Genomic DNA, 25,161 nt, shown 5'->3' with positions numbered 1-25,161 from the left:
CCTGTACCCTCCCATCCTTTTCCTGTCTCACTGGAACATAAGTATGCAGAACACCAAGCAAATATCTCCTGAACATTTGCCATATTTCTGCTGTACCTTTCCCATAGAACATCTGTTCCCAATTTATCCTTCCAAGTTCCTGCTTGATAGCCTCATATTTCTCCTTATTCCAATTAAACGTTTTTCTAACGTCTGTTACTATCCCTCTCCAGTGCAATGGTAAAGTAGGTAGAATTGTGATCATCACCTCCACTGCTCTCCCTCTTCTACTATACGTATTAGTGTTTTTAGGATTTTCTTTAATCCTACTCGCCAAAATCATTTACTGGCCCCTTTCGCCCTCCATTGTTCCTTTAAGTTTTCTCCTGTATCTCCTATAAACTTTATTCCATACCAATTTCCTACACCTGATATGTTTCCATTTCTCTGATCAAACCTTCAATATCTTTTGCTAGCCGTGGTTTCCTTGACTTACTATGTTTGCTTCTCAGCTTTGCATGTTGACTCTGAACATTTACTATTCCACTTTTAACGGTGTTGCTTGTCTCCTCCCCATCAGCTGCTCACAATTCTACGTCTCGCTTGTTTCGTCTTATACATTCAAAATCCGCCTTCCCAAAGTTTATGGTCCTAATCTGAGGAACAACCTTATCTCTCTCCATCACAAGGCTTACTGAACTATGACCACAGTTCTCATAGGATTCCTCCATTGACACTTGAATTACTTGTACATTCTCATTCCATCAGGTTAAGTATAGACTCTCCCTGCTTGAGTTCTCTACATTTTGCTCTAGAAAATCCTCTTGAACATATCTCATGAATTCCTTGCCACCTAAGCCCTTTGTACTGGAAATTTCAGTCAAAACTGGGAAAATTATAATGCCCTAAGACAGTTCCATTGAAGGGTCTGACTCCAAAATGTTGGCTCTTCATTCCTCTCCATAGATGCTGACTGAGTTGTTGAGTTCCTCCAGTATGTCCTGACGAAGGGTCTCGGCCCGAAACGTCGACAGCGCTTCTCCCTATAGATGCTGCCTGGCCTGCTGTGTTCCACCAGCATTTTGTGTGTGTTGTTGTTTGAATTTCCAGCATCTGCAGATTTCCTTGTGTTTGCTCCAGTATTTTGCGTGTGTTATCCCTATAATCTTATTGTTTACTGGCACACACGCATAAAATTACGTTGGACATGTGTAGCAAGATAACTTGGTTACAGACAGCATGTATTCCTCACGGGACTTGTTACTGACTTACCTGGTAAGGCGGCCTTTTGCCTTACTGACATCAACCCCATTACCCGTCACAGCTGCCAGCTTCCGACTTCGATAGTTCTCATAGTGGACATTGTTAGTGATCTCCTTCAGATCCTGCATGTGTGTCCTACAATAGGAGTACAAATACCACAGCTTAAAGCTCCTGAAATATCTGAACAGAACAAAACTCAACACTATATGCACTTTCATTTGTAGCTGTGCCAAGCCTAGAAACACAGCCCACACAGCGCCCACAAAATCAAAGCTCCTAAATCTGCAGCACTATTTAGCAATATCATGGTCGATCTACTTCAACTGCTCATTCTCCAATGGCCAAAATTATCCCAACAACATACAGAAATATACAGTCCAACTTATCTATGCCCACTGTGAAGTCTATCTACACTAATCCATTTGTCTGCATTAGGTCTGTATCCCTCTGCCATTCCTAACCAAGTACTTGACCAAATGCCTCACCTGACAGCTTGTTCCAAATTTTCACCATTCTTTGTGGAAAGCTTATCCCTCAGACCACCTTCAAGTTTCTTCTCTCCTCTTAAACCTAGATCCTCTAGTTCTAGACTGCCCTGGCATGAGGACAAAAGGCCCCATGCTCCTCATGACTACAAATTACAAGGACATTCCTCTGTTTGCAATGTTACAGTGAGAATAAACTCCTATTATCCAATCTCTCCTTATACCTACACTCCTCCATGCCAGGCAACATCCTGGCAAATCTCTTCTGCATTCTATCACTCAGTTCTGATCAAGGGCTCCACAAAAATATTAATACAGTTTCTCTTTCATAATTGTGAATGACCTGCCAAGTGCTTCAGGCATTTTTTCATTTTGTTTCAGATTTTCAGGATTACAATTCATTCCTCAATAATCCATAGCATCACAGGAAATAAATACGTCCCTGATCTAATATTCACAGGTGTTCACTATCAGATCATCAGCTCTCAAGGAACACAGCACTGTACATCAGAACAACATTATCCTAGGAACAGAGATCCCCCTTCCAAGAAACATGGCCCAATTCTCTTACATAAAACATGCCAAAAATGCAGATTATTACCAGATCAACTTCACCCTTCAGGGCAAACAACTTACTCCCTACAACCCAAAAACACAGCCCAGTAAATGACAGTGAAATACTGTATATACATAGCTCATGGTCAGAGATTATTTAGTGTTATGTAAAACAACTGGTTGCATTTAAGGATGCTGAAGTACTTTCACATGAAAATTAAAATGTTAATAAAAGGAAAACAATTTAGTTGGCTGCAGTGAAAGAATAATGTGTCACTAAATAGAGCTACAAAGCAGGCAGCCTTTGATGAAAAAAATATGATTCAGTGATTCATTGTTCCTTGTTTGATGAGCTTTACCTGATCAGCAGGTTGCGTAAAATGGAGAAATCGCAGTGGTCGCCATTTTCAACTGTAAAACATTGAGAAAAATAAATTTGTTTATATCTTCAACACACAGACTGAGCTATATATCTGATACTAGCAATTTCTTGTTTTTTCGTAGCTACCTCTAAGGAGATGAATCTCAAGGTTCTATAATGTATAATACTTCGATAATAAATGTACTTTGAATTTGGATAAATAATGAACAGGAGCCTGTTTATTCTGTGTCCTTCTCTCTGTCTGTGCCACTAATATAGAGGAATCTGTTACTAAACAGTGTAACAGGATTTAATGCTTAACTGGGGATGTAATATTTATATACAAAAATTCTGTTTTTTTATGATCACACACTGATTTGAAGCTGCTCTACCGAATGGTAAACTCATCAGGAGACAATTTTATCAATTACAGGACAAATATATACAAGGAGAAGATTCATGATCTTGAGAGACTGGGGAAGAACATATTCCCAAAGACACAATCAGCTGGAAGAACTCAGAACTCAGCATCTATGATAGGAAATAACTTGCTGGCATTTCAGCTTGAAACCCTGCATCAGGACTGATCCACTGTTACCTAATCCTGTTGAGTGTTTACCTCCTACAGATACAGCTTGACCCAGAGTTCATCCAGCAGATTGCTTGTTGTTCTAGAAAACAACATCTACAGTCACCTGTGATATTTCCAAACCTTTTTTTTGCCTCATTACTTAATTACAATCAAACCATCTCAAATGTAAATTATTAAGTTAATTACTAGTTTATATTGGTGTGCTTTTGGGCCACTGAATGGTGAAATTGAACTGAAGTTGTATTACCTAATCCTGTTCCTATTGTGAATTGGTTTTGGGGAAAGTGGTTTAAGGCTGAAATCCAGATGACCTTTAACACAGAACAATAGGAAAATCGAGAGCCCAACTTAAACTGAACAGAATTTTTACCTTCTGCCACTCCCCATGGATACTGCCGACCTCTGACCTTTTTCCCACTGACCTCAAAGACAAGATTGCTTCCAACAACTGCCAAAGGTATTCGATCCTTAGGAGAGAAGATACCATCATGAGTTATCATATCCAAGGGACCACAGGTTCTAACGCCTGTACACAATAAATAGTGGATGACAAACTCAGGGTCCAATGTCTAGTCCAGGAGTACTGTGGCAAATGTGGTCACACACTTTGAGCAGTGTTTCCACTTTCGGTCATAATGAACATGAACAATAGTGTTAATCCTATAGGCTAGTTCTTTCATGTTTTTCAAATTTTAAAATGGTTGGCCTATTAGACCAGAAGTTATTAGATATAATTATACATAAAGGTACACAAGTACCTGAGCCAATAGAGGGAAGTTCCTTAGAACTAATCACTGTGGCAGTTAAGGGAATGCTTACAGGTATGTATTTTACCACTACCATTCTCAAGAAAGTCAATCATTTGATAAAACTTATTGTTTATAATCTGCATTAAACTTCCAACAAATGCTAATTTTGACATCAAAGCCACAAGCCAACAGTGGTTTGGCATTTTCAATGGATTTATGTTGCTCCCCTCCCCAAACACCATTTATAACTAGAGACATAACTTCAATGATAAATCCACAAAAATAGCAAATCCCTCTATGAAAAAGAAATTACAGTACATAATGTATGTGCCAAAGTAGAATTCTTTGTGGGATCAAATTCAAGAGGTTTAATTTCAAAGAACAAACCAATTCAACAAACTACATCTTCAATTTAATGTAAAGGACATGACTTCAACTACTACACAGAGTCTTGCCATCTTCAGAAGTTTTCTGATGACTCTGCCATAGTTGAATGCATCAGCAAGGCTGAGTACAGGGCTACGGTGGGAAACTTTGTCACATGGTGAGAGCAGAATCATCTGCAGCTTAATGTGAAAAAGACTAAGGAGCTGGTGGTGGACCTGAGGAGGGCCAAGGCACCGGTGACCCCTGTTTCCATCCAAGGGGTCAGTGTGGACATGCTGGAAGATTACAAATACCCGGGGATACGAATGGACAATAAACTGGACTGGTCAAAGAACACTGAGGCTGTCGACAAGAGGGTCAGAGCCGTCTCTATTTCCTGAGGAGACTGAGGTCCTTTAACATCTGCCAGATGATGCTGAGGATGTTTTACGAGTCTGTGGTGGCCAGTGCTATCATGTTTGCTGTTGAGTGCTGGGGCAGCAGGCTGAGGGTAGCAGACACCAACGGAATCAACAAACTCATTCGTAAGGCCAGTGATGTTGTGGGGTGGAACTGGATTCTCTGACGGTGGTGTCTGAAAAGAGGATGCTGTCCAAGTTGCATGCCATCTTGGACAATGTCTCCCATCCACTCGGTAATGGACCTGTGGCCATCAAACTTTACAACTCCCCCCTCGGAGTGTCAGACAACCTGAGCCAAAAGGCTGATCCTGGACTTATTTTCACTTGGAATAATTAACATTATTATTTAATTATTTATGGTTTATATTGCTATATTTCTACACTATCCTTGGTTGGTGCGAGTGTAATGAAACCCAATTTCCCTTGGGATCAATAAAGTATGTCTGTCTGTCTGAAGGGGGTAAAGTCAATCTGACAGTGCAAGTTTACAATTGTAGAAGCAGGATATCCAGGCATGAAGTTAGTTCATGGTTCTCTCTCCACTCCAGAACTCTGCATTTCTCAATACACCTGTAGAAGGCCAGTGTGCCAATTTTCTCCTCTGACAAATCATTCTCAGCGTAATAGCTTAAAAAAAAGGCCTCAATAAAATGTACAATACTTTGAATATGAAGTTTGCAGGAAAGGTACTGTGTAATGTGTTACTTAGTTTATTTGTGGACCCTCACCATCTAGGGCATACTCTCTTCTCACTGCTGCCATCAGGAAGGTGGTACAGGAGCCTCAGCACCCTTCCCACAAGGTTCGAGAACAGATATTACCCATCAGCCGTCAGGCTCTTGAACCAAAGGGGATAATTTCACTCAACTTCACTTGCCCGATCACTGAAATACTCTTACAACCCATGGACTCACTTTCAAGGACATTTCATCTCATTTTTCATAAGATATAGAAGCAGAATTAGGCCATTTGGTTGATCGAGTCTCCTCTGCCACTTAATCATGGCTGTTCCATTTTCCCTCTTGACCCCAATCCCTTGCCTTTTCCTTGCATCCCTTCATGCCCTGACTAATCAATAATCTATCATCCCCTGCCTTAAATATACCCAGTAATTTGGTCTCCACAGCCACCTGTGGCAATAAGTTCCACAGATTCACCACTCTCTGGCAAAAGAAATTCCTCATCTCCATTCTCAATAGACATTCCTCTATTCTGAGGCTGCATCCTCTGGTCTTTGAGTCCCTCACCTAGGAAACATCCTCTCTGTTGAGGCCTTTTAACATTTGATATATTTCAATGAGGTCCTCCCTCATTCTTCTGAATTCCAGTGAGTAGAGTCCCAGAGCCATCAAATGCTCCTCATATGAGAATTCTTTCAATACCAGAATCATTTTCATGATCTTCCTTTGAACCCTCTCCAAAGTCAGCACACCCTTTCTTACAATACTCCAAGTGAGGCCTCACCAATGCTTTATAAAGTTTTGACATTACATCCTTACTTTTATATTCTAGTCTTGTTACTTATCTTCTGGTATTTATTACTTATTCATTATTATTTATTTCTTTTTATTTGCACAGTTTGGTGTCTTTTACACACTGGTTGAAACCCCAAGTTGTACAGTCTTTCAGTGATTCTATTATATTTATTAATCTATTAGCAATTTATTGGAAATGTTTGCAAGAAAATTAATCTCAGGGTTGCATATGGTAACAAATGGTATTATTCTTTGACAACAAATTTACTTTGAACATAGAATTTTGGAATCAACATGCTACCAGGCACTTTGGCCCTTTAGATCTGCAATAACCATTCAGTCAAACATGATCTAACCTTTTACAAATCTGTGTTGGCTTTGTAAAATTAACATAAACTTCTCTAAGGGTTGTTAATATTTTTTAAAGTCAGAGTAAAAGTCCAATAAAAAAATTTAATTTAATTCATTAAAACTAAATTAAAACTTAATTTAGTTCCCTGACTATTTCTGAAACTTTAATCACCTTTGATGTTAAATGACTGGCCAATAGTTGCCAGGGAAGTCATTACATCCCTATATGAACATTTGCCACTTCCCAATCCTCTGACATTTTTCCAGTACTGAGCCAGGAGTGAAGTATATGCAAAAATTAAACACTAGGATCCAATACAGGACATCATACAGTGCTAGTCTGAGGAATTACGCGAGTCAGCAGCCAATCTAGAAAAATATGTCATTACTATTACCAACTATACTAGCAATATGCAGAAAACTGCACAATAAGTTCTTGGGTATGAAGAATTTAATCCAGGTGTTCCCAAACCAGAACCTTTAGATAAACCAGAAGATCCACTTCCTACTGACATCCAGGGCCTTAGTGCTAAAATCAGGTGACCCTAATCTACGCAAGTAATCAAGAAATATCCTTTGAAAACTATGAGGGATACCAAGTGACAATAATAATCCAACAGAGTCCAGAGATTAATTGTGGTAGAGTTTACACTCTATAACGGACTAAAAAAATCAAGTCGGGCAGCATTGCTGATGACAGCTCATCCTTCCCTAATGAAATCAATGCATTCTCTGGACATTATCCAAAAACATCACCACCCATCCTCAATGAACCAGAATCCACAGTTGCTATTGCAGACATGAGATTAGTCTTCCAGAAAGCATTTGGCCCAGATGGTGTCCCTTACAGTATGCTCAAATCCTGTGAGATCAGCAGGAGGGGATATTTGTGGGCTGTTTTAACCTTTCCTTGGGTCAATCTCGGGTTTCCACTTGTTTTAAAACACTATCATCCTTTTATCTAAAAAAAAGTTAAGGGCTACACGGTAGCATAGCAGTTAAGTGTATCACCATTACAATGCCAGTCAACTGGGTTCAGTTCTACTGCTAAATGTAAGGAGTTTGTACCTACAGGTGCTCCAGTTTCCTTCCATATTTCAAAGATGTATGAGGGTTAGCAGGTTAACTGATCACAAGAGTGTAATTGTGTAGCACAGGATCTTGGGGCCACCAGGGCCTATTACAATGCTATAATCTCTAAATAAAATAAAAATAATATCCCCTAATGACTATTGCCTGATGGCTTTGATATTCACCATCATAAAGTGCTTAGATAAGCTGGTCATTACATCATCAACTCCAGCCTCTCACACAATCTTGACCAACTGGAATTTATTTACTGTTGAAATAGATCTATGGCAAACTCCATCTCCTGGGCTCTACACTCATATCTAAAGCATCTCAACAGTAAAAACAGTATCAGACAATTGTTTATTGACTACAATTCCACCTTCTAATTTCAAGTAAACTCATCTCCAAACTTCTGGAGCTGAGAGACTCAACACATCGCTTTGCAACTGGAACACTGGTTTCTTGACTAACACACCACAATCAATAAGGACAGGCAGTAACATCACTGCTGTGATTATCTTCAACCTCTCACTCTAACTCTTATAATGACTGCGTGGTCAGATTCTCCTCTAGCTAGACACCACTGTAGTGGACCAAATATCAAATAATAAGCCAGAGTACAGGAAGGAAATGGAGAAGCTAGTGACATGATATCATGACATCTCAATGTCAGCAAAACAAAAGAGCTGTACATTGTCTTAAGGAGAGGTGACACACATGCTCCTACCTATAGCAAAGATGAAGTCAAGAAGGATGAAAACTTCCAAATCCTGAAAAGCATACATTCCAGTCTCTCCTGGTCCAGCCATGTACAGTGCCTATAGAAAGTATTCAACTCCTTGGAAGTTTTCAATTTCAGATTTAATTTGGCTTTTTTGACACTGATCAAAAGAAAAAACTCTTTTATGTCAAAATGAAAATAGATCTCTACACAATGATCTAAATTAATTACAAAAATAATTGATTGCATAGGTATTCATCCACCTTTAATATCACATCAATTCATCATGGCGCAGCCAACTGGTTTTACAAGTCACATAATTAGTTAAATAGAGATCACCAGTGTGCAGTCAAGGTGTTTCAATTGATTGTAGTAAAAATGCACCTGCAGCTGGAAGATCTAACTGCTGGTGAGGCAGTATTCTGGCAAAAACTACAATAAGAGGACAAAAGAACACTCCAAACAACTCCATGTAAGGTTATTGAAAAGCACAAATGAGATGATGGATACAAGAAAATTTCCAAGTCACTGAATATCCCTTCCAGTACAGTTAAGTCAATCATCAAGAGATGGAAGGAATATGGCACAGCTGTAAATCTGCCAAGAACAGGACGTCCTCAAAAACTGAGTGATCATACAAGAAGGGGGCTATTGAGGGAGGCCATCAAGAGACCTATGGCATCTCTGTTGGAGTTACAAGCTTCAGTAGCTGAGATGGGAGAAACTGTGCATACAATTGTTACTTGGATGATTCATCAGTCCCAGCTTTCTGGGAGAGTGGCAAAAAGAAAGCCTCTGTTGAAAATAACTCATAAAATAACACATGAAGTCTCAGCTGGAGTTTGCCAGAAGGCAAGTAGGAAACTTTGAAGTCAGCTGTAAGAAGGTTTTATGGTCTGGTGAAACCAAAATTGAGCTTTTTGGCCACCAGACTAATTATTATGTTTGACATAAGCCAAACACCATACCAGCAAGTGCACACCATCCCTACCATGAAGCTTGTTGGTGGCTGCATCATGCTGTGGGGATGTTTCACTGCAGCAGGCACTGGAAGGCTTGTGAAGGTAGAGGTAAACTGTATGCAGCAAAATACAGTGAAATCCTGGAGGGAAACCTGACGCAGTCTGCAAGAGAACTGCGACTTGGGAGAAGGTTTGTTTTCTAGCAAGACAATGAACCCAAGCATAAAGCCAGAGCTACACAAGAATGGTTAAAAAAAAACAAAGTTAATGACATGGAGAGGCCAAGTCAGAGACTAGACCTCAATCCAATTAAGAATTTGTGGCTGGAATTGAAAAGGGCTGTTCACTCATGATCCCTATACAATTTGATAAATTTTGAGAAGTTTTGTAAAAAAGAATGAGGAAAAAACTGAAGTGTCCAGATGTGCAAAGCTGATAGAGACTCAAGGTTGTAATGCTGACTTGAAGGGGGTGAGTAACTACACAATCAATAGTTTTGTATTTAATAATTGTAATAAACTTAAACCAATATGTAGAAAGTTATTTTCACTTTGCCACGCAAGTCTTTTTTGTTTATCAGTGTCAAAACAACCAAATTAAATCCACTGTGATACAATATTGTAAAACAATAAAGCATGAAAACTTCTGGGGTTGGGGTGTGAATACTTTTTGTAGGCACTGTATATTCTAGTATTCTTGAAACGAATTTCCACATCGCATTTGCCTTCCTCATCACCGACTCAACCTGCAAGGGAATCCTGCATAAGTACTTCCAAGTCCCTTTGTGCCCGATTTTTGGATTTTCTCTCCATTTAGAAAATGTCTTCTACCAAAGTGCATGACGATGCACTTTCTGACACTGTATTCCATCTGCCACTTCTTATGCAATCAATTGCTTCGTGCTTTATATTTGTAATTAATTTAGATCACTTTGTAGAGATCTGTTCACTTTGATACAAAAGAGTCTTTTTCTTCAGATCAATATCAAAAAAGCCAAATTAAATCCACTGTGATTCAATGTTGTAAAACAATAAAACATGAAAACTTCCAAGAGGGGTGAATACTTTTTATAGGCACTGTCGGTGTCATGACCAAGAAAGTGCACAATTCCTCCTCTGCCCCAGGATGCTGAAGATATTTGGCAAGTGCACTTTAACACTCAGGAATTTTTAAAATCAATATACTATAAAAAGCATCCTATCCTGATGAATCATGGCTGCTCTACCCATGACTACAAACTGCAGTGAGTTATAGATCCAGCTCAACACATTATGGAAACTAGTCTCCACTGGCCACATGTACAAAATGCTAATGGAACACAGCAACTCAGGCAGCTCTATGGAGAGAAGTAAACGATCAACTTTTTAGGCCGAGACCCTTCAGAACTGTAAAGGGACAGAAGCCAGAGTAAGAAAGTGGGGGAAAGGGAAAGAATACAAGCTGGCATGTGATAGATGATACCAAATATGGGAACTGTCTGTATCTGAAGTCACTAAAATTTGGAATAAATGACACATGCAAGATGTAAAAGGGGTTGAACAGAGCAATGTAGAGACTGGTTTCACTGGTAGGAGGTCCAAGAAAAATGCCTATAATTTCAGGATGAAGCTTAGAGAAGAGAACAGACTAAGAATGGGATGGATATCCTTGGAGTTCCTTTTCCCACAAAACTGTGGGCTCCCAATTACCAGGTATGTTCAAGGCTGCAAAACAGATTTTCAGCCTCCAGGTTACGTAAAGGATATGCTGACTCATTTCAATATAATGAGGGGTGATTGATAAGTTCATGGCCTAAGGTAGGAGAATTATTAACCTCAAACTTCCTGCATTTTCACTCAGAGTTGACCTGCACGTGCATGTAATGAGAGCTGTATAACTCATCTCCTTCTACCTTAGGCCATGAACTTATCAATCACCCCTTCTGAGGGTCACCTGGAGGTCCAAGATACTCTCGTTACACACATGTGCAGTTCAACTCTTTGATAATGTAGAAAGTTTGAAGTTAATAACTCATTTCCTTCTACCTTCGGCCATGAACCTATCAATCACCCCTGCCATGGACCACTTCTACAAAGAAAGGATCTATATACTCCATGACCACTGGACTATATGTGTACATGTAGGAGGGGACTATGTTGAAAAATAAATGTGCTAGGTTTTCTAAAATTCACTCCTTTTACCTTAGGCCATGAACCTATCAATCACCCAGAGTATATTTCATATGACTTATTTATACATGGAATCCTAATAAGAATTTAATTTCCAGGTAAAAGATTATGAACATGAATGGCAGGGTATCGATTAGAGGTTACCTGTAAGTTTAGATCAATAACTTAATGGAAAATTAAAATGTGAGTAATAAAGGGCATGGACTAAAATTGCCAGGATGTGACAGGTGACTCTCCAAGAATCTGTATTCACAAATCAGCTTTCAGATGGATAGAATACAACAGAGTAGTGGGCTTGGCTATGAAGTTGGGGCTCAGTAAATGAGTACGCTCAACTCAGTTACATGTAAGTGAAAATAACGTTTTCATCAAATGCTTGCAATCAGAATGCAGTGTAAAACATTCCCAATAAAGGGCACAAAATAAACAGGAAGATAAGCATTACCTTAATCTTGTTAAGAGGTTTATTATCATCTTCCTCTTCTGTATTTGGGAATTCATAAATCTTAATCTTCTGCTCTTTGATTTCCTTCATAATCTGTGGCAATGCAGAAAACTCACAATAGCAGAAAAAATTCCATATTCGTCTCACAGGTGAACAATAGCAATGCTAACTCCACAAGTCAAGGCAAATCATGTGCCCAACACCAATTCCCTCCACTCAACAGGAAATAATCTACATATTGGTCTGATTCACTACATGACAATTAGATAATGCACTTGTTCTCCAAATGAGGGGCAAACATTGCTCTCGCTGCTGTTTCACAGGCTCACTGTCTAACACTTACACCCTCAGGAACAGACCCTACTTAAATTGTGACAAGCATGTCACATTGTGAACACCTCCAGGGACATATACCTTTTACACTGTGATCACTATAGTTTAAGTAGTATCTGTCTCTGCGACTGCCACCACAGGGACAGACACCAGTCGCGCCTTGATCACTCCCCAAATGACACACTCTGGTTATACCGTTGCTGTTGTTAAGATCACACTCTCAGGGTTGCCGTTACCTGTTTTTTGAAGTGCTGGCACTCTTCAGGAGTGAGTGTATCTGCTTTAGCTATGAGTGGAATAATATTCACCTTCTCATGTAAACGCTTCATGAATTCAATATCCAGTGGCTTCAGGCTGTAAGACAGTGAGACATTTAGACTGAGAGCTGTGATAGAGACTGCTGGGGTTACAACACTATCCTCTCTGGCTTTCATGTATCTTCTTCAAACCACCCTCATAACCCCCGACTACTCTGGCAACTCTGACTCGTGGCTTATTAGACACTAACACAGTTGTGGAATATCTTCGATCTGGGCTTGGTGAATGGAGAGAGCATAGCAAGCACATGAGGAGGAGTGTCAGATTAGATACCAACTGCAAGGGGGTTGGGAGCTTTAAGGGACCAGAAGACATAATTAGGGCACTCAGCTCATCGAGTCTGCTCAGCTACTATATTATAGCTGATTTATTATCGCTCTCAAACCCATTCTAACACTTCTCTTCATAACCTCTAAGCTCTGACTAACCAATAACTTATCAACCTCTGCTTTAAAATATACTTAAACAGCAGAAAGGATGTGGTCTATAAATTATAACAGAAGTTATAAAATGAATGCCAAAAGGGTAACATTACAATATGGAGGACTGGAGGATTTCAATATGCAGGTAGATTTGGAAAATCAGAATCATTCTGAAACCCAAGAGGGGAATTTCTTGAATGCCTACGAGATGGATTTTTAGAGCAGCTTGAGGTTGATCCCACTAGAGGATCAGCTATTCTGGACTGGGAGTTGTGCAATGAACTGGGATTGATTAGAGAACTTAATGTAAAAGAAACCTTAGGAGAAAGTGATAACAATATGATTGAATTTTCTCTGAAATTTGAAAAGAAGCTAAAGTCAAATGTATCAGTATAAGAGTAAAGGAACTACAAAGCTGGCCGAAATGAATTGGAAAAGAACAATGGCAGGGATGGCAGCAGAGCAGCAATGGTGGGAATTTTTGGAAGTGGTTCAGAAGGCACAGGATGTATACATCCCAAAGAGGAAGTAGTATTCTAAAGGCAAGTTGACACAACCATGGCCAACAAGAGAAGTCAAAGCCAACATAAAAGCCAAAGGGAGAGCATATAATAGAGCAAAAACTAGTGGGGAGTTAGAGGACTGGCAGCAAGCTTTTAAAAACCAAGAGAAGGCAACCAAAAAAGTCTTTAAGTGGGAAAATATGTAATGCAAAAGAAATATTAGAAAGATAGAAAAGGGTTCTTCAGACAGAAATTGTAAAAGAGAGTGAGATTGGATATCGGACCATTGGAAAACGGCGCTGGAAAGGAACTAATGGTGGATAAGGAAATGCCAGATGAACTGAATAAGTATTTTACATCTGTCTTCACTGTGTAACCACTAGCAGTATGCTGAAGTTTAAAAGTGTCTGGGGTCAGAAGTTGCCACTACCAGGGAGAAGCTTCTTTGGAAATGGAAAAGTGTTAAGGTAGATAAGTCACCTGGACCAGCTTCTGAAAGAGGTGGCTGAAGAGATTGCAGAAGCATTAGTAATGATCTTTCAAAAATCACTAGATTTGGGAAGTCTGGAAGATTACAAATGTCACTCCATTCTTCAAGAAGGGCGAAAGGCTGAAGAAAGGAAATTATAGGTCAGTTAGTCTAACTTCAGTGGTTGGGAAGATATTGGAGTCAATTGTTAGGGATGTGGTTTCGGGGTACTTGGAGGCACATGATAAAATAGGATGTAATTAGCATAGTTTCCTCAAGGGAAAATCTTGCCCGACAGATTTGTAAGAATTATTTGAAGAAATAACAAGCAGGATAGAAAAAAAAGAGTGGATATTGTGTACTTGCATTTTCAGAAGGCCTTTGACAAGGTGCCACACATGAGGTTGCTTAACAAGTTAAGAGCTCATGATATTAAGGAAAGATACCAGTATGGATAAAGAAGTGGCTGATTGGCAGGAGGCAAAGAGTGGGAATAAAAGGAACCCTTTCTGGTTGGCTGCCGGTGATTGATGGTGTTTCACAGGAGTCTGTGTTGCAACCACTTCTTTTTATGTTATATGTCAATGACTTTCATAACAAAATTGATGGCTTATTTGCAAAATTTGTGGATGATACAAAGAGAGGATCTAGACAGATTAGGAGAATGGACAAAGAAGTGGCAGATGGAATACAGCGTCGGGAAGTGCATCGTCATGCACTTTGGTAGAAGACATTTTCTAAATGGAGAGAAAATTCAAAAATCAGGCACAAAAGCGACTTGGGAGAGCTTATGCAGGATTCCCTAAAGATCAGTTTGCAGGTTGAGTTGGTGATGAGGAAGATAAATGTGATGTGGAAATTCGTTTCAAGAAAACTAGAATAAACAGTGCCTATAAAAAGTATTCACGCCCCAACCCCGGAAGTTTTCATGCTTTATTGTTTTACAACATTGAATCACAGTGGATTTAATTTGGCTTTTTTGACACTGATCAACAAGTCAGTACCCAGTAGATGCACCTTTGGCAGCAATTAGAGCCTTGAATCTGTGTAGAGAGGTCTCTACTAATTTTACACATTTAGACCCTGCAATTTTTCCCCATTCTTCTTTACAAAATTGCTCAACCTCTGTCAGATTCAGATTACATGGGGATCATGAATGAATAACCTTTTGAGTCCAGCCACAAATTCCCTATGAGATTGAGGACTAGACTGTTACTATGGCCATTCCTGGACATTAACTTTGTTATTTTTAAGCCATTCTTGTGTAGCTCTGGCTTTATGCTTGGGTTCATTGTCTTGCTAGAAAACAAATCTTCTCCCAAGTCGCAGTTCTCTTGCAGACTGCGTCAGGTTTTCCTCCAGGATTTCACTGTATTTTGCTGCATACAGTTTACCTCTACCTTCACAAGCCTTCCAGTGCCTGCTGCAGTGAAACATCCCCACAGCAAGATGCAGCCACCAACAAGCTTCATGGTGGGGATGGTGTGCACTTGCTGGTATGGTGTTTGGCTTATGTCAAGCATAGCAATTAGTCACGTGGCCAAAAAGCGCAATTTTGGTTTCACCAGACCATAGAACCTTCTTACAGTTGACTTCAGAGTCTCCTACATACCTTCTGGCAAACTCTAGCTGAGATTTGATGTGTTATTTTGAGATATTTTCAATGGAGGCTTTCTCTTTGCCAATCTCCCATAAAGCTGTGACTGATGAAGCACCCAGGCAACAGTGGTTGTATGCACAGGCTCTCCCATCTCAGCCATTGAAGCTTGTAACTCCTCCAGAGTTGTCATAGGTCTCTTGGTGGCCTCCCTCACTAGTCTCCTTCTTGCACAATCACTCAGTTTTTGAGGACTACTTTCTCTATGCAGATTTACAGCTGTGCCATATTCTTTCTATTTCTTGATGATTGACAACTGTACTCCAAGGGATATTCAGCAACTTGGAAATTTTCTTGTATCTATCTCCTGACTTCTGTTTTTCAAGAACCTTTTCGAGGAATTGCCTGGAATGTTCTTTTGTCTTGATGGAGTAATTTTTAGCAGGATACTGTCTTACCAGTGTCTGGACCTTCCAGATATAGGTGTACTTTTACTATAATCTATACACAGGTGATTTTCATTTATCTAATTATGTGACTTCTGAAAGCAATTGCTGCACCAGTGATGATTTGGTGTGGCATATCAAAGGGGGCGAATACTTATGCAATCAATTATTTTTGTTTTATATTTGTGATTAATTTAGATCACTTCTTAGAAATTTGTTTTCACTTTGACACAAAAGAGAATTTTACTGTTAATAAGTGTTATAAAGCGCCAAATTAAATCCACTGTGATTCAATGTTGTAAAATAATAAAACCCAAAATCCTCTGGGGGGGTGTGTGAATACTTTTTATAGGCAATGTAATGTTGAGGTTTTACTTGGTGAGGCCTCAGAGTATTCAGAGCAATTTTGAGTCACTTATCTTAGAAAGGATGCGCTGACACTGGACAGGATTCAAAGGGGGATCATGAAAATGATTCTAGCATCAAACGGCTTGTCATATATAAAGCATTTGATGGTTCTTCGCCTCTACTCACTGGAATTCAGAAGAATGAGGAGTGACCTAATTGAAACCTATTGAATGTTGAAAGACCTAGATAGAGTGGATGTGGAGAGGATGTTTGCTATGGTGTGAGAGTCTAGGACTAGAGAACACAGCCTCAGAATAGAGGGGTGTAGTTTTAGAATGGAGATGGTGAGGAATTTCTTTAGCCAAAGAGTAGTGAATCTGTGGAAACCGTTGCTGCAGGAGTCTGTGGAGACCAAGTCTTTACATATATTTAAGGTAGAGTTTGACAGACTTTTTTTCATTGGTCAGGGCATGGAGGGATATGAGGAGAAGACAGGAGATTGGGGCTGAGAGACAAAATGGATAATCCACGATGAAATGGTGGAGCAGACTCAAGGGGCCACATGGCCTAATTCTGCTCCTATATCTTATGGTCTAAAGACTTTGCCTCCATAGCCATCCCTGGCAATGAACTCCAGAGATTCATGTAAGGAAATTCCTTCTAATCACTATTCTAAATGGATGTCCCTCTATTCTGTGGTTGTGCCCTCTGGTCCATCTTTTCCACGTCCACTCTACCTAGGCCTTTCATATTTGACAGCTTTCAATGAGATCCACTACCACTCTTATAAACACCCACAAGTATAGGCCTGGATTTCCAATACACTAATCCTTTCATTCCCAGAATCATTCTTGTGAAGCTCCTCTGGACCCTCTTCAATGACAACACCTCATTTAGGTAAGGACCCCAAAACTATTCACAATACTCCAAGATGCTTTGACCTGTACCCTATAAAGCCTTAACATCACAGACTTCCTGTTCTGTAGCAGTACTCTTGAATTGAATTTTTCTTCTTTATCACCAACTCAACCTGCCAGTTGACCTTTAGGGAACCCTGCACAAGGTCTCCCAAGTCCCCTTGCATCTCTGATATTTACTCTCCATTTAGAAAATAGTCTACAGCTTTATTCCATCTGCCACTTACTTGCTCATTCTCCCAATCTGTCCTTCCACAGACTTCCTTGCTTCCTCAGTAATACCTGCCTCTCCAACTATTTTTTTTTGTCTGCAAACTTGGCCACAAAGACACAACTGAATAATCCAGATCACTGACACAGAACATAAAAAGCAATCCCAATGTGGGCCTCCTTTATTCCAGCACTTTGCCTCCTGGCAATCAACCAATCTTTTATACTTGCTCCTATCTTTCCTGTAATACCATGGGCTCTTATCTTGTTAAGCAGCCTCACATATGGCAGCTTGTCAAAGGCCTTTGGAAAATCTAAGAAAACAACATCCACTGAGTCTCCTTTGTATCTCTTGCCTGTTATTCCCTCAAAGAATTCCAATAGATTTGTCGGGCATGATTTCCCCCTTAAGAAAACCATGCCAACTGGCCCATTTCATTATGCACCTCCAAGTAGCAATAAACCTCATCCTTAATAATGGACTCTGACATCTTCCCAACCTTTGAAGTCAGGCTAACTGGCCTACTATTTACTTTCTTCTGCCTGCCTTCTTAAGGAGTGGAGTGACATTTGCAATTTCCAAGTCCTCATGAACCCATTCCAGAATCTAGTGATTCTTGAAAGCTCATTACTAATGCATTCAGTCTCCACAGCTACCTCTTTCAGAACCTTGGAGTGCAGTCCATCCAGACCAGGTGACTGATCTACCTTCACACCGTTCAGCATCCCAAGCACCTTCTCCTTAGCAGCAGCAATGTCACTCACTTCTGCCCTCTGACACTTCCAAATTTCTGTCATACTGCTAGTGTCTTTCACAGTAAAGACTGATGCAAAGTACTTAATTTCATCCACCATTTATTTGTCCACAGTTGCTACCTCTCCAGCATCATTTTCTAGCAGTCCAATATCCAGTCTTGCTCTCTTTTATTCTTTATATATCTGAAAGATCTTTTAGTAACCTCTTTGAAATTATTGGCTAACTTGGCTTCATATTTCAGCTATTTTCTCCTTACAGCTGTTTTTAGTTGCCTTCTGTTGGTTTTTAAAAGCTTCCTAATCTTCTAACTTCTATTTTTTTTTTTTGCTATATTGCAGTATATGCCCTCTCTTGTGCTTTTATGCTGTTTTTGACTTCTGTCAGGCACAGTTGTCTCAATGCCCCTTAAGAATATCACTTCTTTGGGATGTATTTATCCTGTATCTTCCAAATTCTACCCAGAAACTCCAACCACTACTGTTTTGCCATCATCCCTGCTAAGATAAGATGCATCCAAGATAAGAGCCCATGGTATTATAGGAATGAGCAAGTATAAAAGCTTCCCAAACTAGTCCCCTCTTACAAAATTGATCCTGTCACTTCTCATCAATCTGCAATAACCACTTCTCCAGTCACTGACCAAGAATGATCCACTGACCCAGGGAGCTGTTGAAGCAGTGAGATAGTGCCTAATCCTGCCCTGCCCAAGGCTCACCCATGTCCTGAGGGTGCAATGAAGTATAGGCAGCAGTGCACCCGTGTGTCTGCCATCTGACGCCGGTTCACTCGGGACTCAGAGTTCAGGAAATCTTCAAACTTGCTGTCGATGTAATTCACAACCGGCTGCCAACTGCAAGGAAACCAGATAAAGCATCAATCATTGATGAGACACAATCACTCCTCTGGGTGATAAGGCAACTTTCCAAGAGTGCAGTTTACATAAGATGGGAGTAAACCCTGACGTACCAGTTACTATTGTCCACCGCATCTCCAAACCCTGGGGTGTCGACAATGGTCAACGTAAGCTGCACTCCTCCTTCTTTGATCTGAACTTTTGCATGTTCAACCTGGAAACATAGAAAAACAGCACTCAGGAGATTGGCCAACTAAAGCAACCTTTGCAGACAAATCGATGAGGAAGAATGCAGGGCAAATCTGCAGAAGAACACATAAAAGTGAATAGGCAGGCGATTATGGGATTCTGAAGCCAAACAGAGTCAGCGCACACACGTGCTGTTTAAGTGGTGAGTTTTGGAGCTTTTAGAGACACACAGGCCCAAACTAAAAATACCTACTAAAGCTCTAACAAGTCAGGGGTCAGGTGAGGGTGACCACACAAAAGCAATTTGAAAGGCTGAAAACTTCCTGCAATGGACTAACCCATCAGCACTACCGGTCCCTGCACAAATACAAGCAACCCACCCAAACATATCAGACATTGCTCTCCACCCCACACACACACACAGCATGAACATCTCCACAAGCAGACACACACTGACAAACACTATATAACAAAAGGGTGTGGCCCTAAGAGTTAACAACAGAAATAGTGGGTCCCTATAACATCTCATGAAATTAGATCCATCATGGACAAAGAAACCTCTTGCTGATCACCACCAACTGCCTCTCTTTAGTGATTACTCTATATCCTACATTGATTGCACAGTACAGAAAAAAACAAGGAAAGCACCAAGAACACCAAATATAAACACAATAAATTTTGTTAATTCTGGAAATTCGAAACAACATACACAAAATGAGGGAACTCAGTAGGCCAGGCAGCATCTATGGAATTGAACAATTAGTTGACGTTGGAAGATCTTCTTCAGGACTGGAAAGGAAGGGGGAAGATGCCAGAATAAAAAGGTGAGGGTGTGGGGAAGAAGGATGCCTCGAAGGTGATAATGAAGCCAGGTGGGTGAGGAAGGGATGGAGATGAAGGAATCTGATGAGAGAGGTGAGTGGACCATGGGAGAAAGGAGGAGGATGCTTGGCAGATGAGAAGAGGTTAAGAGGCCAGAGTGGGGAACAGAAAAAGAGGGAAAGATTATTTTCTTTTCTTCTTTTTCAATCTTTTTATTGAGTTTCATATAAATATAAAAAAAACATAACAAAATAATGAATAGGTTATGAATACAATAGACTTAAGATTACATTAATAATAGGATAATAATATCCTATTAAACATCAACAACAAAAAAGTACATTAATCAATCAAGTCTATATAATTATATATGAAAAAAAACAAAACTAATCATCCAAAGAAAAAGAAAAAAAAATTTAAAATGTGTGAAAGAAAATATATATATGAAACAAGCACTAAACTAAAACTAACATGGGCAATAATAACAGTTTATAAGTATATGATAGTGTCAAAGAACTCCGGAACTCCATACCTGAACAAGAATAAACAAAGAGAAGGTCTGGGAAAGGCCAAATTAATTCACATGAAAATGTCGGATAAACGGTCCCCAAGTTTCTTCAAATTTAATTGACGAGTCAAAAATTGTGCTCCTAATTTTTTCCAAACTCAGATAAGAAATAGTTTGAAAAAGCCACTGAGACGTGGTAGGAGGGTTTACTTCTTTCCAATTTTGTAATATAGACCTTCTGGCCATTAATGTTACAAAAGCAATCATTCGTCTGATTGAAGGAGAAAACTGATTACCATCCTCATTTGGTATACCAAAGATTGCAGTAATAAAGTTAGGTTGTAAATCAATGTTCCAAATTGAGGAAATGGTAACGAATATGTCCTTCCAATAATTATGTAAAGTAGGACATGACCAAAACATATGGGTCAGTGAAGCCACTTCTGAATGACATCTATCACATTGAGGGTTAATATGAGAATAAAATCGAGCAAGTTTATCTTTAGACATATAAGCTCTATGTACAATTTTAAATTGTATTAAAGCATGTTTAGCACATATAGAAGAAGAATTAACCATTTGTAAAATTTTTTCCCATTTATCTGTTGGTATATTGTAGCGAAGTTCTTTTTCCCATTGTTGTTTAATTCTATCAGACATTTCTGGTTGTATCTTCATAATCATGTTGTAAATAAAAGCAACTAATCCCTTCTGACAAGGATTTAAGGTAAAAATCAAATCTAAGAATTCCGTTGAAGTTGAGTTGGGAAAAGATGATAAAACTTTATGTAAAAAAATTCTAATTTGTAAATATCTGAAGAAATTAGATTTAGGTAATTTAAATTTATTGGAAAGTTGGTCAAAAGACATCAAAGTACCTTCAAAAAAAAGGTCACGAAAACATTTTATACCTTTCCTTTTCCATATGCTAAAGGCTTGATCTGTCAAGGAAGGTTTAAAGAAAAAATTAAATAAAATAGGGCTATCAAGCACAATGTTTTTCAAAGTAAAGAATTTCCGAAATTGAAACCAAATTCGTAATGTGTGTTTAATAACAGGATTAGATATCTGTTTATTAAATTTAACTAAATCAGCAGGAAGAGAAGAACCAAGAACAGAGAATAAAGAATATCCCTTTACTTCATTGCATTCCAAATTTACCCACTGCGGACACAATAATGAGTCCAAATCCAATTTCCAATACGTTAAATTACGAATATTATTCGCCCAATAATAAAATCTAAAATTAGGCAAAGCTAAACCACCATCTTTTTTAGATTTTTGTAATTGCCTTTTACTTAACCTAGGGTTTTTGTTTTGCCACACAAATGAGGAAATTTTTGAATCAATGTTGTCAAAAAAGGATTTAGGAATAAAAATTGGTAAGGCTTGAAATAAGTATAAAAATTTCGGTAAAATCATCATTTTAATAGCATTAATCCGACCAACTAATGATAAGAATAAGGGAGACCATCTTGTAGTAAGATGTTGTATTTGAAGAAGCATAGGTAAAAAATTCAGTCTAAATAAATCTTTATATTTCTTGGTAATTTTTATACCTAAATAGGTAAAATTATCAGTAACAACTTTAAACGGAATCCTGTCATTCAATAAAGTTTGCGCATTTAAAGGGAATAATTCACTCTTATCTAAGTTTAATTTGTAACCAGAAAAACTACCAAATTGAGCCAACAAGGATAAAATAGTGGGAATAGATCTATCACGATCAGAAATATATAACAGCAAATCATCAGCATAGAGTGATAATTTATATAATTTCTCATTACGAGTAATACCAAAAATATTAGGAGATTCACGAATAGCAATGGCTAAAGGTTCTAACGCAATATTAAATAATAAAGGACTTAAAGGACAACCTTGTCTCGTACCACGAGATAATTGAAAAAAGGAGGATCTATAATTATTTGTAAGAACAGAAGCAACAGGTTTATAGTATATTAGTTTAATCCATGATATAAAATTAGGACTAAAATTAAAATTTCTCAAAGCATTAAATAAATATGTCCATTCAACTCTATCAAAGGCATTTTCAGCATCTAATGAGATAACACATTCTGGGACTGTGGGTGATGAAGTATGAATTATATTAATCAATTTTCTAACATTAAAAAAAGAATACCGATTCTTAATGAAACCAGTTTGATCTTCTGAAATAATCTTTGGTAATACCTTTTCTAATCTAGTGGCTAAAATTTTTGTAAGAATCTTAGAATCTACATTTAATAGTGATATAGGGCGATAAGATGTACATAGAGTAGGATCTTTATCTTTTTTAAGAATTAGAGAGATAGTAGCTTCATAAAAAGACTGAGGTAATCTCTTCTTAGCAAATGCATCATTAAAGATTTCACATAACCAAGGGGAAAGCAAAGAAGAAAAAGTTTTGAAAAATTCTACAATATAACCATCAGGGCCAGGAGCCTTCCCTGAATTCATTGATGAGACAGCCTCACCTATTTCGGCCATAGAGATAGGAGCATCAAACAAGCTACGATCTTCACCAATCAGTTTAGGAATATTCAAATTGTTAAAAAAATTATCCATCATGGACAGATCACCATCAAATTCTGATTGATATAAAGATTTATAAAAATCTTGAAAAGTATTATTGATTTCTTTATGATCAGTGGTTAAATTACCATCTTGTTTACGAATTTTAATAATTTGTCGCCTGGTCGATATAGCTTTTAATTGATTAGCTAACAGTTTACCAGTTTGATCACTGTGAATATAGAATTGAGCTCTAGTCCTAATTAATTGATTTTCAATTGAAGAAGATAATAATAAACTATGTTCCATTTGAAGCTCAACTCTCTTCTTATAAAGTTCTATGGTAGGAGTCACAGAATAAATCTTATCAATTTCCTTAATTTTATCCACCAATAAAGCAATATCTAAATATCTTTGTTTCCTTTTACCAGCGAAATACGAAATAATTTGTCCACGGATAAAAGCCTTAAAAGAGTCCCAAAGTATTCCTCTGTCGATTTCTTCAGTATAGTTTGTTGAGAAAAACAAATCAATTTGCTGCTTTATATAGATGACAAATTCTGGGTCTTGAAGCAAAGTAGCATTAAGTCTCCAAGATCTAACATTATTGGAAAAGTCCGAAATCTTAATAGATAACTTCAAAGGTGCATGATCCGAAATAGTAATAGAATCATATTTACAATCAATAACATCCGTTAATAACCGATGATCAATAAGAAAGTAATCAATTCTAGAATAACTATGATATACATGTGAAAAAAATGAAAATTCTTTATCTTTAGGGTTCAAAAACCGCCATATTTCTGTAATTCCCGAATCAACCATAAAAGAATTAATAAGTAAGGCTGATCTATTCGGAAGAGTTCGAATAGGTTTAGATCTATCCATCAAAGGATTCAAACAACAATTAAAATCTCCACCCAATATCAACATATATTCATTCAGATTAGGAAGGGAAGTAAATAAACGTTTAAAAAATTCAGGGCAGTCAAAATTTGGGGCATAAATATTAACTAGAACCACTTTCCGATTGAAAAGTGAACCAGTTATCAACAAAAATCTGCCCTGCGGATCAGAAATAATTTCGTGATGTATAAACAAAATTGAGGGGTCTATAAAAATAGACACACCCCTAATTTTAGTGGTACAATTCGAATTAAATTGTTGACCCTTCCAGAACCTAAAAAAACTTTGATTATCCTCCCTCCTAATATGGGTTTCCTGTGCAAAAATAATATTAGCATTCAATCTATGGAATACCTTAAATATTTTTTTACGTTTAATCGGATGATTTAAACCATTAGTATTCCAAGAGATAAAATTAATAGATTTATCCATCATGCCAATATTAGTTGTGTATATCATAATAGGTTAAAAAGACACATAACCCATAATTTAGGAAAAAGGAAAATAGATTCAGGAGCAACCGGAGAACATGACACCTCAACAATATTAATAATTTAAAGTTGGCCCATAAACTAAAAGCAGAAAAAAACGCAAAAGCGTGAAAAAAGATCCCCACCCCCTCCCCCCACCCTTCGAAGAAAAGCCAAGCGGCAAGCGCATAATCTAACACTAACCTTACCCCCATTTCAAGATGGCAGCTCTATAAAAAGTTTTTTAAAGAAAAACTATGTAACACCCATATTTAAATATAGGGTTGCAAAAAGAAAATATATGTCAATCAGAATGAAAAAAACTAATATAATAAAACAAACAATCTTTAACAAGAAAAAATAAACATCAAAATTTAAGTGTAATATACCTTTAAAAAAATTTCATATATAAATGCAAGAAAGATGACGTTTCAAAAGCAAAGACTTATGGGAAGAAGAAACGACATTTTGAAAAAGCCATCTTACAAAATATGAATGCAGATTCAACAATCTATTAAAAAAGTTTAATAGTAAAAAAATACCAAAATAGGATCAAAAAAGATTCAATAAACACTACAATATATATAAAAAAAACTAAAAAAAAATTCAAAACATTC

General features: G+C 38.1%; 1 protein-coding gene across 1 annotated transcript in view; it reads right to left on the bottom strand.

Annotated features, from left to right (window-relative positions):
- The window catches only part of LOC132406653 (septin-7-like), a 57,511-nt gene that overhangs the window by 6,650 nt on the left and 25,700 nt on the right, over nucleotides 1-25,161 (bottom strand). Inside the window, exons 3-9 of the mRNA XM_059992472.1 lie at nucleotides 19,252-19,352; nucleotides 19,001-19,135; nucleotides 12,535-12,652; nucleotides 11,966-12,058; nucleotides 3,606-3,702; nucleotides 2,642-2,693; nucleotides 1,252-1,377 (exon numbers count right to left, since the gene is read on the bottom strand). Coding sequence (XP_059848455.1) covers nucleotides 1,252-1,377; nucleotides 2,642-2,693; nucleotides 3,606-3,702; nucleotides 11,966-12,058; nucleotides 12,535-12,652; nucleotides 19,001-19,135; nucleotides 19,252-19,352 — 722 coding nt within the window. The remainder of the gene's footprint in view (nucleotides 1-1,251; nucleotides 1,378-2,641; nucleotides 2,694-3,605; nucleotides 3,703-11,965; nucleotides 12,059-12,534; nucleotides 12,653-19,000; nucleotides 19,136-19,251; nucleotides 19,353-25,161) is intronic.

This window comes from Hypanus sabinus, chromosome 17 (assembly GCF_030144855.1).
Source record: "Hypanus sabinus isolate sHypSab1 chromosome 17, sHypSab1.hap1, whole genome shotgun sequence".
In the NCBI taxonomy this organism is placed as follows: domain Eukaryota; kingdom Metazoa; phylum Chordata; class Chondrichthyes; order Myliobatiformes; family Dasyatidae; genus Hypanus; species Hypanus sabinus.
This window is presented reverse-complemented; position numbering and strand designations above follow the sequence as displayed.